Source organism: Strix aluco, chromosome 3 (genome assembly GCF_031877795.1).
Source record: "Strix aluco isolate bStrAlu1 chromosome 3, bStrAlu1.hap1, whole genome shotgun sequence".
In the NCBI taxonomy this organism is placed as follows: domain Eukaryota; kingdom Metazoa; phylum Chordata; class Aves; order Strigiformes; family Strigidae; genus Strix; species Strix aluco.
Genome location: NC_133933.1, coordinates 30,314,454 through 30,329,474, shown reverse-complemented (window position 1 = coordinate 30,329,474; position 15,021 = coordinate 30,314,454). Strand labels below are relative to the sequence as shown.

Sequence of the window (15,021 nt, the reverse complement as noted above, 5' to 3'; positions counted from 1 at the left end):
TTCAGGAGCTAATTTTTACCTTTGCTTTGAAAGGAAAGTATATACATTGAAAAGAAACAGGAGTTGACCTCAGGCCACAGTTCAGCTTGGGAAGAAGGGACAGAGCAACTGCAAGCAAAATAAAATGCCAGAAAAATAAAGCAAAGAAAAGTAAAGGGGAATGGGTCTTGGTTAGAGGTAGATGAAGAACAGAGCAAACAGGAATGATTACCATGTTTACTGAAGGGTACAGTGTATGTTGATGAGAAATTAAATTTATTCTTCCATTTCGTGTGGCAGTTGTTGATGGATGAGATCTGATAGCACCTCTTGTTCCCTTTCCCCTTGCAGGCCTGTTCCTTATCTTGTTACTGTTACAGCTCTGGGGATTCCACAATTTATTTTGGATTATTTCATAAAGGGATATTTTGCATGTGTACTCAACCAGAATTTTTAATTTTTGTTGCTTTTCTGTTCTTTGGTACAGTCTCTACTTTTCGCTATTCAACATCTGTCCCTCAGCTTCCAAGTGCAGGAGTAGGTATTATATTGACATGTCAGCCTCTCATCAACTGCCTTTCCCTTACTGCTGCTGCTGCTCTTCAAGCCTAACTTCTACCAGCATTTTATTAATGAGCACATGTAGTCCCTCCCTTCAATTCTGTAGTCTCCCAAACACACTTTTGTCGCCATTACCCATTGACAGTGTGTATTAACAAATATTTTTAGAAGTTGCCCCACTGCTTGGACCCAACCCATCTTCATTTCTATTGCTTGCTTTAAAAATTAAATAAATTGACATTCTGTTTGGCAGAGCTTTGTCATAATTTTCAGCCTTTCCTCCATCCCATCTGCTCCCCCAGCTGCTCAGTCACACCCTGCCCTCCATTTTCAGTGCTCCTAACTGCAGATAGATAAAATAGCCAGTAACTGTTAGTCAGGATGTGTTGCTTCCCTTCCCACCGTCCCATCTGCTCCTCACTCTCAGCTTTTCACCCGTGCTCTTGTTTTTATGCTGTCCCGTTATTTTTGGCAAATGGCTGCATTGCGGATGACCCAGATTCAAGGAATGCATTGAGGTGTTCACTCTTGTGGCAATGGGGTGATTACCAGAGTTTAGGGATAGACTCTGAAGTGTTGGCCTGTCATTTATCTGAGAACATTTTTTAAAAGAAAGCACTTAGAAGTGCTTTTAAGATTGACTGGGCAGTCTCTGTTGCTTTTGTAGAGAGGTAAACAAATTCAAGCCTTACTCTTCGGTTGTGATGCAATGGGGGGTGAAAACCAAAGTTCAAATCCTTAAACTCTGCTGGTAAAAGGAACCCCAGCAAGCAATTTGAGTGTTTTTCCAAGCATTTTCCTGATATGTATAATGATATGTACTGCAGCAACTTTGCCCACAAACGTTTTACCATTCATCCCCTCCCCCCAAAAATCCTTGCAAATCCTATGTAACAGACTATTGCAGAGAATGTTTCATTTAGTTTTTGAAACCTAAAGATGAGTTAACATTACATTAGCTTTTAAGCATTGCTTCTCTAGTAAAAACCTTCAGGAAATTAAAAGGATGGAGCTTTCATAACTGTAGGAAGCACACTTACTCCCCTCATACACTAGGAGAGGCAGTGAAAGATAATGCAGGACTAGGTGTTATATTAATGGTAATTAATTTGCTTGATCTCTTCAACACAACAAATAGTGCAGTTTGTGTATCTTATTTTAAAATTATTGTGGATAATTTGGCTGATCGGTTTAAGTGGGAGAAGATGAAATCTGTAGAACAGATAGTAATTAGATATTATATGTTTAAAAAAACCCAACTCTTCTAAAAATTGTACTAGATTATTTTGACCCTTTAAAAACCAAAGGCAGATGAAAATAGAATAATGTAATCTGTAGTGTTGCAGTTTGTAGTATTGAGCACATGTTTCATGTCACTCTGGCCATAGTATCTGACAGTCTTATTCCACAGTGCATATGTTCCCATAAGAAATACTCAGCTGCTTCTCCAGTTTTACCATACGCTCTTATTTTGCCATGTGCTTGGATTATCAAGTTTCTGGAAGGGTAGTTCAAAAAGGAATAAGTGTTGTGAGTCTCTGTTTTACTCCATAAAGATGGACACTTGTTCAAATTGCACCAAATTTAATTCCCTTATATGGGACTTGTTAAAGTATTTTTAGTATGAACAAGCTTGATAACATCACTGACTTTATGCAGAAGTTTTCTTTAATCTGTCCCAGAGCAGCTATATAAATGAGATGCGTTGTGAATGCAGCACGCGTAGATATTTTCCATCTTCTGAGCACTTGCCAGGAAGTTACCAGCTACTGTCTGTCAGGGGAGGCTTCTTGCCACATGTCACCCTGTCATCAGGGTGGGTTTGCAGTGTGGGGGAAAACATGCACCCCAGTTGCTAAAAACAGCGTGATGCATGTGACCTCCTCTCAGAACAAGCTGCTGCAAATGGATTCAGCAGCTCTCTGAATAACGAGCATTTGAGACATGCCAAATCACCATGGTGTCACCACTGTTGCTAGAAAAAGTTTAAGAATGATTGCTGTAGGAAGATGTAGGATTGGGTCCCTGATAAAATACTGGGGAATATATTTCTGTAAAAGAAGACTTTAGCCTGATATTTTGTATAGGACTGCCTAGTTTGACAGCTGTACAGAATTCAGTCTTGGGTGTCTCCTCAACTTCCATGTGGAAGGGTGGATGACTTATTCTGGTCAGTATTCCCCAAAGTATTTTCTCTGTTGTTGTCAGCTAGGAGGTGTAAATGCATTTAGGAAAAGCACTTCTGGACCCTCAATTTCATCTCTCCATGCCATTCAGTAGTATTGTTACACACAGTCCTGTAAATCAGAGAAAATGATAATTTACTGTTCATTAGCTCTAACTCATCTTAGACGTTCTTTTAAATGGTGCTCTGCTGTCTGAAGCCACTTCTCCTGCCATGTTTGGTTGTTTCTCACACATAGTGGTGTAATTGCTCTGCAAAAGCAAATGAAATGAGTATTTTCTCTCACATCCCCTGACTTCAAAATCCCACTATGTCATTTAACTTCACTCTTAATTCTAACCTAAATGATCTATTCTGGTGTATGTTGTCCTTCATAAGCTATCTTTCTCAAGAAACAACTGTTATACAAGCTTCCTATATCTGGCTTGGCTTTCACTTAAAGGCTGAATGTGACATGCATGTGTAACTGGAAATGGATTTAGGAATGGGAATGTTTGGACTGCGCAAATCCTTTTCACGCCTGTCTTCTTCCACCCCTCTCAAACACATACACAGATTTACTTTTCAAGGTACCCCACTACATGATAGTGTTTTTGTAAGATGACTGAGAAGGCCCAGTTGAGAGAGGTCTGATGGTAGCCAATTTTGCTAGACCCAACAATGTGCTGAGAGAGGTTTTTCACAACTGGCAAAAATGCCTGAAGCTGGCCTTCGTTTACAGCAGGATTTGGATTGGAATAATAACCCAAACTCCATTCAGTTCCAGGAAAGGTGGCCTGAGACAGCCTTTCTAAGTCACCTCCTATGTCATGTTGCATGCTTTTCGGCTGAGTATCTTGACAATATGTCTGTTTTTTTGTGTAGTTTAAATGCTACAGTCCATTTATTTCACAGTGTGTGGGGAGGCAGGGATGGTGGTGATTACTAAAAGTAAAGCATGGTGAAGTATTGATGTGAGATTACAAGTAAGATGGAGCATTGAGGAAGGATGTAAATATTAGGGTTTCAGCCAGGCAGCCACAGCTTCATTGTAATTTTAACACCAGGTGCTCTTTTGCCACTCTATCTTCTGGCCATATTTCCAATAGGAAAAGGGGAGAGAGAAAGAGACAGCGGTAAAATCCAGAGAAACACAACAAATCCATAGCAGCTGCTTGTATTGTTGCAATGGGAACATATTGTTAAAAGCATTAAATAGCATAATGAAGAGTTGTGGGTGTGGAGGTTTTTTTTAATTTTGTCTGCTTTGATGAAAACAACTTGCTGTATATTCAGAAAAATCCACATGCTGGTAGATATTTAAATCACAGATGTTATTACGGATTATCTAGACCAGCCTCATTCCTTTTTCATGGGTAAATTAATGCTTCCAGTGTATTAATTTGAGCACAGTAGCTGCTCAGGTACTTTCGTAGTTAGCTTTTTCTAGATGACATGAGATGTTTAAAGAAGTTTTTCTTTTTTTACCTTTGTTGCAGCTGGGTAAAAGCTGCATTGACATCAGAGACTCTCAGGAAAATGTCTACTGCTTTTTGGATCAATGCCTAGCAAAGTTAATATAAATTAGCTACAGCAAAACCCAGAAAGGGTTCAGTGTTTGCCTAAACAGTTTCTGTTTTAAACTATTCCCTTATACTTTATAAATGACCAAAGGCTTTTATGGTCTGTACTACAGTTAGTCTATATTGTTTAACACATAAACACTTTTATAGAGGATGACGTATTATATGTGACAGTTCTATTTTTTTTAGTAACTGTATCATTTTTTTAAAAAAGTGGCAGAGGTTTTTTTAGGTATTCCTGTTGTTTGTCTTTATTGTATTGCTTTGGGTTGCAAAACGGGCAGACCTCACAAACTTACCAAGTCTAATCAGTGCCTTGGTGGAAAATGCAGTCCAACACCAGCGCTCTGATGGGTTGTCCACCTCTAACTCTTTCTACAGCTCTACCACAAGGTTCTTTTTTTTTTTTTTTTTCCCCTTTCCTAATTAAAACTGTTTCTCTATAGAGTTGATGAATAAGTTTGATAGGCAAAGGGAGAGTGAAAGGTAGATCTAATGATAGACTATGCTCTATAGATAGGCTACAGCTCAATCAGAATTGATTAGCATGGTGTAAGAAGAGAGTAAGTGTGGTGACTTAACACAAAAGTTCAAGCTAGCATGATCATAACTGCTTCTTACTTAAACTTGGTTGTTTAGCAAGATTTTGAACATCTCTATATGAATACACTAATGCATTCTGAAAAGGTGTACATTTTTCATCTATGGAACCATGCATTCATAGTGTGCCTTTCAGGAAGAGTAAAACTAAAGATATCCTCTGAAGGAGAATGTTTTGGAAGTCCTTGGGCAGCTTTGGAGATGCAGTGCTAGAAAGGGAAAAAGTTGCTTCACTAACTGTTCTTATCTGTGAATAATTATGATTATCTTATGTTCTCTGTCCTTCTCCTGTGATGCTATAGTTTTCATCTAGAATTTTCAGAGAAAAATCTGTCTCTGTTTTCAGACATGAATGTCTTTCATAGCGTTGTATGGAAGATTGACCATTGCTGTATTATGCATACAGCCTGATACAGAGTACTTTTCCTTGAAGCTTATCTATCCCTAGTTTTGTGCTGACTCAGACTGACTCATACACTAGATATAGTTCTGACTGGGGCTAACATTCAATTTACCAGAGATCTGCTTTGCAGTAATATGTAAAAATTGTATTTTTATGCTTGTAACTGTCATTTATTTTGAAGATTTGTCATTTTATAATTTAGCAGTTGAAACATTTGTTTTGATGCTTACAAAACTAGCATTTAATTGTCTAGGAATGTATTTTTAGGTCTGTTTTGAGCATGTGTTTATGTTGTTTCAGGTATCTGAGCATGAATCTGACTGCAGCTATTAAAGATTAATTACTGCTCCTTTTGTTTGATGCTGCAGTCACAAGACTTTGTTTTCTGCAACATCGCCGTTTATGATGTGAAGGCTGAGCCACTCCTGATATTTTCCTTTGTTCCCATGCTTATCACTTCACACGAAGCATTCAGTCTTTTTGCAGATTCAGGCACTGTGTAAAGAGGCTTTCAGCCTGGAGCCATATTGAACAAGATATTTTTCCTTTTGCAGTAATAAGACAATATTTCCTTGTGATGTGCTATAATGATCTTTAAAATTTGTTCTAACAACTGAATATTGGAGGATGCTAAAACTTTCTCATCCTTCTTTCACTGTCTTCTTGCAGTCTCTGTGCTGCACTCACACCTCAGGTGATAGTACAAAATACAGAATTGGAAAAATATGAACTAGCATATGGTAGAAAGAGACCTACTTTATTTGTATCACTAGAACAACAGTACCAAAACTATAAACCGGATACTTATACTTCTTGAACATGAGCAGTAATATTTGCACTGAAAAAAATACCTGGGTTTGCATGTGTTTTTAAATCTTTCTTTTATATGGAAGTATCTGTTTATTTGAATTAATTGAGATAACCAGTTCTTGTCTGACTCTGGAATCTTTCAGTGAAGTCTTGTGAATCAACCAAAGCATTAATGACTTCTGAAGTTTTTTGATGATGTGTGTGTTTTGTACTGAAGTGCTTTAGTCCATATTGGAACCTACTGGATAGTATCATCCACCACAGAAGCATGTTGTTACTGTTTACATACATCAGCAAAAATTTGTCAAGGAGTACATTTAATAAGGGAAAAAAAAAAAACCAAAACAACATAGAATGTATAGAACAGTGTCCAGTTCTGGGCTCTCTACTACAAGACAGACATGGACATGCTGGCATGAGCAGCCCAGCAAAGGGCCCAGCAAAGGGCCACAAAGATGGTGAAGGCACTGGAATATCTGCCATATGAGGAGAGACTGAGAGAGCTGGGACTATTCATCATTGGAGGAGAGAAGGGTCAGGGAGATCTTATCCATGTGTATAAATACCTAATTGTAAGGAGGAGGAAGACAAAACCAGACTCTTCTCAGTGGTATTTAGTGACAGAACAAAAGCAATGGGCACAAACTGAAATAAAAGAAATTCCACTTAAGCATAAGAAAAACTTTTTACTGTGAGTGTAGTCAAACACCAGCATAGTTTGCTCAGCAAGGTTGTGCAGTCTCCATCACTGGAGATATTCAAAACCCAACTGGATGCAGTCCCGAGCAGCCTGCTCTAGCTCACCCTACTTTGATGACCTTTCTAGGTAACCTCCAGAGGTCCCTTCCGACCTCAGCTATGATTCAACATCACTTTTTATCGTGAAGTCTTACCCAAACTTAAGTGATGTTGGTGGGAGTTCTGCTAGATATTTTAAAAGCTTTGGGGTGTGTTCCATAAGGATTTGAACTTCTGCATGAAAATTGTCTGTCATAACTACCATGTCTTTTTCTAACATTGATTGAAAAATGATAGGGTTTCTTAACTTCATCTGCATGTTTTGTTTTGTCCCTCAGGAGCATTTCTTCTCACCAAGAATTCGTCGTCGACTTCATGCTGTCCTAGCATCTGTTAGCACTTCAATGTTGATTTTATCAAATCTAATATTTCTTGGAGGAAATCACGTTGGAAAAATCTACTGGAACAGGATCTTTATGGAAGGCAAGTTTATTTTTATGTGCTTTCTAGATAACAACTTTCCAAATATTACTTTGGTTAGGCTGAGCCAGGTTCTTCTCTCAGTTCACTACCTGGGAGTAACTTTTTTCTGTTCCCGTTCAAAACTATCAGAATCTGTCTGACAAAATCTAAATAACTCTTCAGGCTGTGTGGCTACAAAGAAACATTGCCTTTCTCCCATCAAGTCTAGAAAGAGAGTTATCAGGCTTCTCTGTCAGTAAAATCACTGAAGATCAAATAATAAATGTGTGACAAATTAGCCGGGTTGGATTTTTTTTTTTCCTGCTCTGTATTCATGTACATTAGTAAGAATAGGTGTACTAAAGCCAACCCCACAGATTCTGTGGAAGATTTGTGAATGAGATCTGCATAATATGGCATAATTGAGCAATTAAGGTTTTTTTTTTCCTAGTGGATCTGTTGTCAGGGTAGGGACCTTCTGACTATTGAGGACAAGGTTTGAGCACAGGGTGAGAATTTGGGTGACAGTATCAGCCTGTGGTGTTGCTAAATAAGTAGTATGCAGCGTTGTGCTGTGAGCGGATTCAGGGGACAAATCCAGCTTTAATTGTTTTTCCCAGAGCTCAATGTAAGCAGGACCGGTTTTCTTCTTGCTTCCTATTGCTGCCAGGGCCCCACACTGTCAAATAAAGGTCTTGCAGAGGAATATTTCTTCCTCATGACAGAAGTACTAATAGCCTCTGTGCCTGGAAGTGCTCTGCTACAAAGACTGCTGTCTGTTGCTCCTTCATGCACCTTCATGTTTCTCCTCTTGCTACTTGCAGTGGTTTAGAGGCCAGCTCTGGGCTTCCTACTTAAGCATCTCCGAATAATAAAGGTATTAAAGAGTAAGTTATGTGTATAAACTGAACAATTTGTCTTCTGAGCTAAAGCAAAAAAACATTTAAACAGCCCATTTTTAGCATAAAATATAGTGAAGCTTTTTGTTAATACTGGGCAGGGAAGATGGGTGAAATACTTGTTCATGTTTGGTTTTTGCTCTTAAAACATGAAAGACTTGTTTCCTATTTTCTTAAAAAGGCTTAATTTTTTCTTTAATTGTTTCCTCCCAGTTAGCTGGCTAATAGTTTCAGTAGAAAAAAATAGCTGAGAGAATAAGTTTGGAAATAAAGTTAGACATCACTTCTTATCTACTGAAACACAAAAACCCCAACCCTGTGAAATTGTCCATTTCAGGTTTATAGCTTCATGGAAATTATTTCCTTAATGCAATTTTGTATATTACAAATGGAGAAAGTAGGCCTTCTTCTTTGAAAGGGTTAGCAGTTGGCAGAACGGTGGGGTTTACAGTTGATGAAGGACAATGTTTTAGCAAGTAAAACAGTATTTAGTTAAACCAGATCAAGCATTGATTGTTTTTCTAGGTTTGGTTTTGGTGGGGTTTTTTTAGTAGTTGTTTGGTCTATTGCTCTGTGTATAGCTTGAGTATATATTAGGTACCAGGTGTCTAAGATAGGAATAGCAAATTAGTTTAGTCATTTGCAGCTTTGTTTCCATGATGAGTTAATCAAATTAACCTTATTTTTAGAACATAAAAGCTTTTGCTTAGTGCAGCTCATACTCTACTAGTAGAAATCTCAGTGTTAAGCTTTATATGCCTGTAATCTTAGATCACGCAGATGACTCTGAGCATATTCTATTACTGCTTTATGGTTCTGACAACTCATGTGTACAAACGAAGATTTTATTGCATCAACACTCCTGCTCCATTGCGGTTTTCCTACTATGGAACAAATGCTGAGCATTGAAGGCCAGTCAAATCCTGAAACACTATTCAGAACTGTGGTCTTCAATTTAAAATAAATTTAAGTGCTGGTCTGCAGGAGATGTAACAGAAATCTATACATGCATTTGGAGAGTGCAATGCTGAAAGATAAATAAATTTTTGTGTAGTCTGCACTGTTCTGATATATTCAAACCAAATACTACAATACATATTCTGGTCGTTCCTTTGTTATCCCAAGGACAGATGAGATGATCTAGCTGCTTGTCTTCAACTCAAGTTTTTGTCATTACCTTCATAAAAAGTTAACTGGGTATATGGTTGACTTGTTTGAAGAAGCAAGGGTGGTGGTAGTGGGTGGGTGTTCTGAGGGGCAGGAGGGGATTTGTTTTGGGTTTTTATTTTTATATGTTTTCTGGTGTGATGCAAACAATATAAAGTTCCCATGAATGAAGATTTTCTCTTGTGCACTGTGATGTTGAAGAGCTTTGATCAGAACAGATGTTGACCTCCCATCAGTGTCTTGTGAAGGGTAGTCAAGAAATCTGCAAGGTACTCTCAAACCACTTCTCTACATGATACCCAAATCTGTGTCCTTGCTCTTGGTAGACAAAGCAAAGTTATAATGTCCAGTACATTACTAAGATCTGCAAAATATGTATCTAGTTACTTTGAGTCAATAACTGTTAGCTTTGAGTCGAGAAGAAAGAAGATACTTGGTGAATTTCAGGTTAAAATATTAAAAATAATATTCTTGCTCTATTTAAAACCTTTTTTGATCTGTTTGAAATTCATCTTAGGTCAGGAAACCTAGGCAGGGTTTTGCACCACTTTAAAAAAAAATCTAGGGAGTAGACATGTGCATTTGGAGGACATCTCAGCAACCTGGGCAGCAGGGCTCGAGACTGGTTGACTGAGAAGGCAGAGGGCTCTGCAGCTGTAGTGTAACAAAAATATCCCTCTGAAGTAAGGAATAGAGACCAGGTAAGGAATAGAGAACTGTGGAAAGCAAGCTGTCCACCTGCACATCAGCTGCAAAGAATAATCAGTTTCTTTCCTTTGTTCAAATCCCACAGAATTACGTCTACAAAGATTTGTATGTATACAGGTAGGAAGACAATAAGAGATAGATGTGTGTTTCAGTCTGTAAATATAATTGGCATTTGTAGGTCATTAACAAAATTAATCAAGAACATATATGCTAAACTCAAGCAATAAAATGCATCTCAGAGCAGAAATGAGATCTCCAGGTTTAGATGCAGCTTTAGGTGTTGTGCATGGCGTTTTCAGGTCTGGCATGTAAATGAACCTCGGAATACCAGTATTTTAAAACCCTAAATGCCCAGTGTATAGCACTTTGTAGTCAGAAATTATGAGTTCTGTTGTATAATATATAAAAACAGTGCTTGGAGAGCAGCTTCCCATTAGCATGTGTGTGACAGTGATACAGATTTAAAATGGCGAACTCTTGAACTTTTACTGAAGCTGAAGGTGTACAAAATGCACTTCTGTTTTTCCTCTTTGGTTATTGAAGAGGATCTACTGTGTTCTTTTGCAAAGATTGAGTATTGTCAAAAATCTATACAGTTGCCTGAGAGTGGACAGGACAGGACATGTGCATGAAAGCAGTTAAACCCCAGGACAGCGTAGTCAGTGCAAGGACAGCCATGCAAGTGAGCTATCTTTGTTATCAGAGCTTTGTGGATTGCTTTCTAGGAACAGGATTTAGATGAGGCTGTTTCTCATGTGTGGTAGCTTTGGATGGTGCAGTACCCCTTGCCATGCCATAGTTACCCCTTTTCTTTTCCCGGAATTCTTGCTTGACTGATATTTGAACTGTTTTGCAGTGCCTTGGCAGTGCTTTCCACAGCTCCCATACCACTGATGAGGAGAGTTTATATTTGAGCATGCCAAGTAGCAGTATTTTTTAGCATTTGCTTTTCTCTTGTGAAAAAAGAATCTGGCTTTAAAATGAATTTCTGTGCATCATTAAAACCACTGTTGTCAAAATCATGAGAGCAGGGGTGTGTGTGTCTCATATGTATGTTTATTTGTTCTCAAACTGTTTGGACCAGCCTCAGTGCTTGTTTCTAAAACTTAACTTAGGGTCAGTGTCATAAGTTATTTATGAAAAAAAAAGTTCCTGCAGCAGGCATTTGCTTTGACTTTTTTTAGTAAGGCTTCTCTCGTATGAGGTTACTGTCATTCTAATAAGAAAGCAGGAGAAATGTCTTCTACGTAACAAACTGGTTTTAATCCTGTATTCAGAGTAATTAATTAATACTTCACTTCAAAATGAGAGGCTTCAATGAGGGGGATTCTCTTTGGAAGGACTCTCTCCTGGGACTGGCGCTGTGCAATGCTTTTGGTTAAGATGCTGGGTTATCTCAGCAAGCATGGCCAAAGGCATTAAGCTGGGAGGGGACACAAGTATATTGGGTGATAAAAGTAAAAAATGCTTCCTGCTCTTTTTCTGGTTTGCAAGGAGCAGAGTCCAGATCAGTGAGAAAAGTGCACAGTGCGTGTCAGGCATATTTTACTTTGAATAGCTGCCTGAAAATTGGACAGCCATCACTTAACTATAAACCAGTACTTTAACTATCCTATTTACCTTGCTAAATTGTGAGGACTGCCTCTCTTGAGGGCAGTTCATTCCATGCACATCTGTCTTAGCATGGGATGAGATGTGCTGTCACTCTTCCCTGAGATCAGAGGCATTTTGTACAGGCTAGTTAGATTAGGTTGGACATCCAACCTTTGAGAAGGTGTCCTTTAGTAGGCATCCAGTTAAGAGTGAATTTCACTCTTGGTTAGCAATGATTTACGGCAGAAGGACAGAATGGCTGGATGGGCAAAAGTCCTGCAATGAAGGGTATCTGACTGTTCTACCAGATTGCAAACTTAGTGCATCAACAGTGTCATACCACTTAGAACAAAAATAGGCCTTACATTGAGATGTGTTGACAGCAGTGTAATATGCATAAAATAACCTCTTCTTCTACATGATGGTCTGAAGGTTAAAGCTAAAATATGTCCAGTTTTGATTACTGCAGTTTAAAAAAATAATAATAATCGTCTGAAAATTAGGGAGAGGGAAATACAGCAACATAATTGGAAGTTTAGGAGCCATGGCCCTGAAATAAATGTTTTGAGAGGAAAGTACTGAGGGAAGAAATAGGTTCAGAGAAGTTTCTGCAAAGAAAATGTTAATAAGCTATTCTGTATTGCCAGTGAGGTCAGGAGAAGAAAAAAACCTGTAAAACGTAGCAAGGAAGCTTTAGTTGAGGTAGGAAAAACTTTCAAACTGTAAGGCATGGAAAGTATTGAAACACATTACCTAGGTAAGCTGTTGGGTTGCCATCTCTGGAGGACAGTCTCTGGGTAGACAAAAATCTGTCAAGCAGTGAAGAAAGTATTGACTTCATTGTGGTGTAGGAGGAAGCTCTGAATGGCCTCCAGACCCATTCCAAGCCCTGTTTTCTTTCAGTGCTTCATCAGCAGATACAGCTGTTTACCTGGAAAAGAAATCTGTGTACAGCACAGCAGGATTTTTGTTTGGATTTATTTATATATTTCTTCAGTAAGTTAAGGACTATGGTAATGTACAAAAATGCAGTTTCAGTAAGATTTTTTTTTTAACAGTTTCTTTATGAAGTTTGATCTGGTGGGGAAAAAAAGCCCATAGTGCTATGCCTGAGGTGCAACTTAGTGTATGTCATGGTGCAATTTTAAACTACTGACAGATACTCGCATGGAGAAGTCTGAAATTATTTGCTGTTTCATACTTGCTCTTTTCTTCTAGCATTTAGGATGAAATGCATAGTGTTATATATGAATATTTCATTAGACAAATTTCTGAGAGCATTTAAAACCAATTGTACTATGCAAAACTAAAGCTGATTTGTTAGTGTCTAATATTTGTTCACTAACTGAAGATGGTGGAGCCTTTATTTTGCCCCAGTTTTCCCTTTCCCAGCTTGCTTTGAAGCAAAATCAGGTTTTATGCTCATCAGAATTCAGTGATTTGGTTAATTTATAGGGAAAAGAAAATATTTTTTCATCACTACTAGGTGATTACCTGACGTATTTTATGGAGGCAGAAAGCCTTTGGACTTCTTCACAGCTGTGCAGCACTATCTCAGATTGTGTTTCATGAGACATCTTAGACACTGATTTGCAAGTGGGAATTTCCATGATAATGGCATACAAGATTCAGAGGTTTGAGTGAACCAGAGGCTTTGGTGTAACACGTTTGGTGTAACATGCATAAAGGTGGAATTTTTGGCATACTTTGGCAGAAACAGTAGGCCATTATGTTATGACATTAAATGAAAATGATGCTGTTTGCTAATTACACTATATCACAGTATTGAAGATTATTGTTAGAATTTGTATTTGTTTCATTTTATGTAAATCATGTAGCAAATTAATTGAGAATTAAAAGGGTATCAGGATCCTTCAAAACATCATTTTGGATTGCTGTTACCTTTAGAAGCTTTGCTCTTGATTTTGAAGACGGTGAAATTAGGTCCTTTTTCTACAAAAAGAAAAATCAGTTGTGTATTAGTGGTTGAGAAGCCTTTCTGTGTTCTACTAAATCATTTAAAAACTACAAGTTAATTCTTGTGTAGCTCCACTGCTTTATGAGGTGTCAATAACAAAAAAAGATGAGAGATTCCTGTATTGATTGGTGATTGCTCTAGTCTGGCTCGTGTAAGATCATGTCTACTCATTAGATACGTTGTTGATCATATGCCTCATTTGCTGCAGTAACGAGTGTAGGAAAAACATCTCAGGATGATCAGCAGTTTATATGACAGCATCTCTCCCTTCAGAAACTATCTGAATATTGCTAGTTAGCTTAATTAACAGATTTAACACATTTTAAGGGCTGAAGGAAGCTAATAAAGAGTTGGTGCAAAGGGTTTTGTTTGGACTTTTTAACTCTGAGATGTTGCCAGATAACATACAATGATGTATTAGGAGCCATATTGCACTCCAACTTCTGAGATCAGTAGCAGCGATATCTGTAAATATCTAGCTATGAAGGGGCTTAAAGATGCAGGAGAGATGAAATCATGTAGCGAAGGACCTCAAAGGAGGCCACAAAACCTGTTAGCTGAGGCATCTCTGTGACTCTGTGATACTTTGCTGTCCGTTCTGTGCATTCTTGCAAAGCCTTCATTCAAGTTTCTTTCCAGCTGAAAGAAGAAGGAGGCCTACTTCAATGATTGACTGTTCAGAGTTGTTTGTTTTCAGATGGCCCTTGTTTTGGTTTGTAGAGTAGCTGACATATGGTTTTCCAGTGTTCCTGTTCTCCAGATTTTCACTTTCACTGAGAAATCCCACTTGCTGCTATTATGCAGAAACTTACTTAAGGTCATTTTTTTCCAAAAATACATTTATGAATGCTATTTTGATGGATTGCATAATTTAGAGAAATATTGCATAGTGGCAGGGATAGTACTGAAGATGTCACATTTTTCCAAATGATTCATTCCTCTTCATGCACAAAGGAAACTTGTTTTTACAATCGTTTATGTGACCTTGCTTGGTGGGTGCAGTTCTTTGGGAAGTGAACTGGCAAAATGCGAAGAAAAATGAATTTTGGTCTGCAGTAATAAGGAGGCGGTGATTCTTTTTTTTTTTTTCCCCGTTCACCTCCCAAAGGAAGAGAACTGTATGAAAGCAAATATTCATATGATTTTGGGAGATTTTCTTTAGAGTTGAAACAGTAAAGCATGTTCTGCCATTTTCTGTTGAATCACATTGGTTCAAGCCTCTGTTCTATGTGAAAACTATTGGAGCATTGCTGTATTTGAGATTCAACAGCAACAGTTGAATTTCATAGTTTACCATTTGTCTTTACAGTCTTAGGACCTGATCCTGCAATCATATCATGCAGAAAGGACCTTCTGTCTAGAAAGTTCCCTGACAC

General features: G+C 38.1%; 1 protein-coding gene across 2 annotated transcripts in view; it reads left to right on the top strand.

Moving 5' to 3' along the window:
* HHAT (hedgehog acyltransferase) overlaps positions 1-15,021 on the top strand; it is a 163,592-nt gene that overhangs the window by 87,496 nt on the left and 61,075 nt on the right. For both annotated transcript variants that reach the window (XM_074820639.1, XM_074820638.1), the window contains one exon: positions 7,177-7,321. In XM_074820639.1, the coding sequence (XP_074676740.1) occupies positions 7,177-7,321 (145 nt within the window). The remainder of the gene's footprint in view (positions 1-7,176; positions 7,322-15,021) is intronic.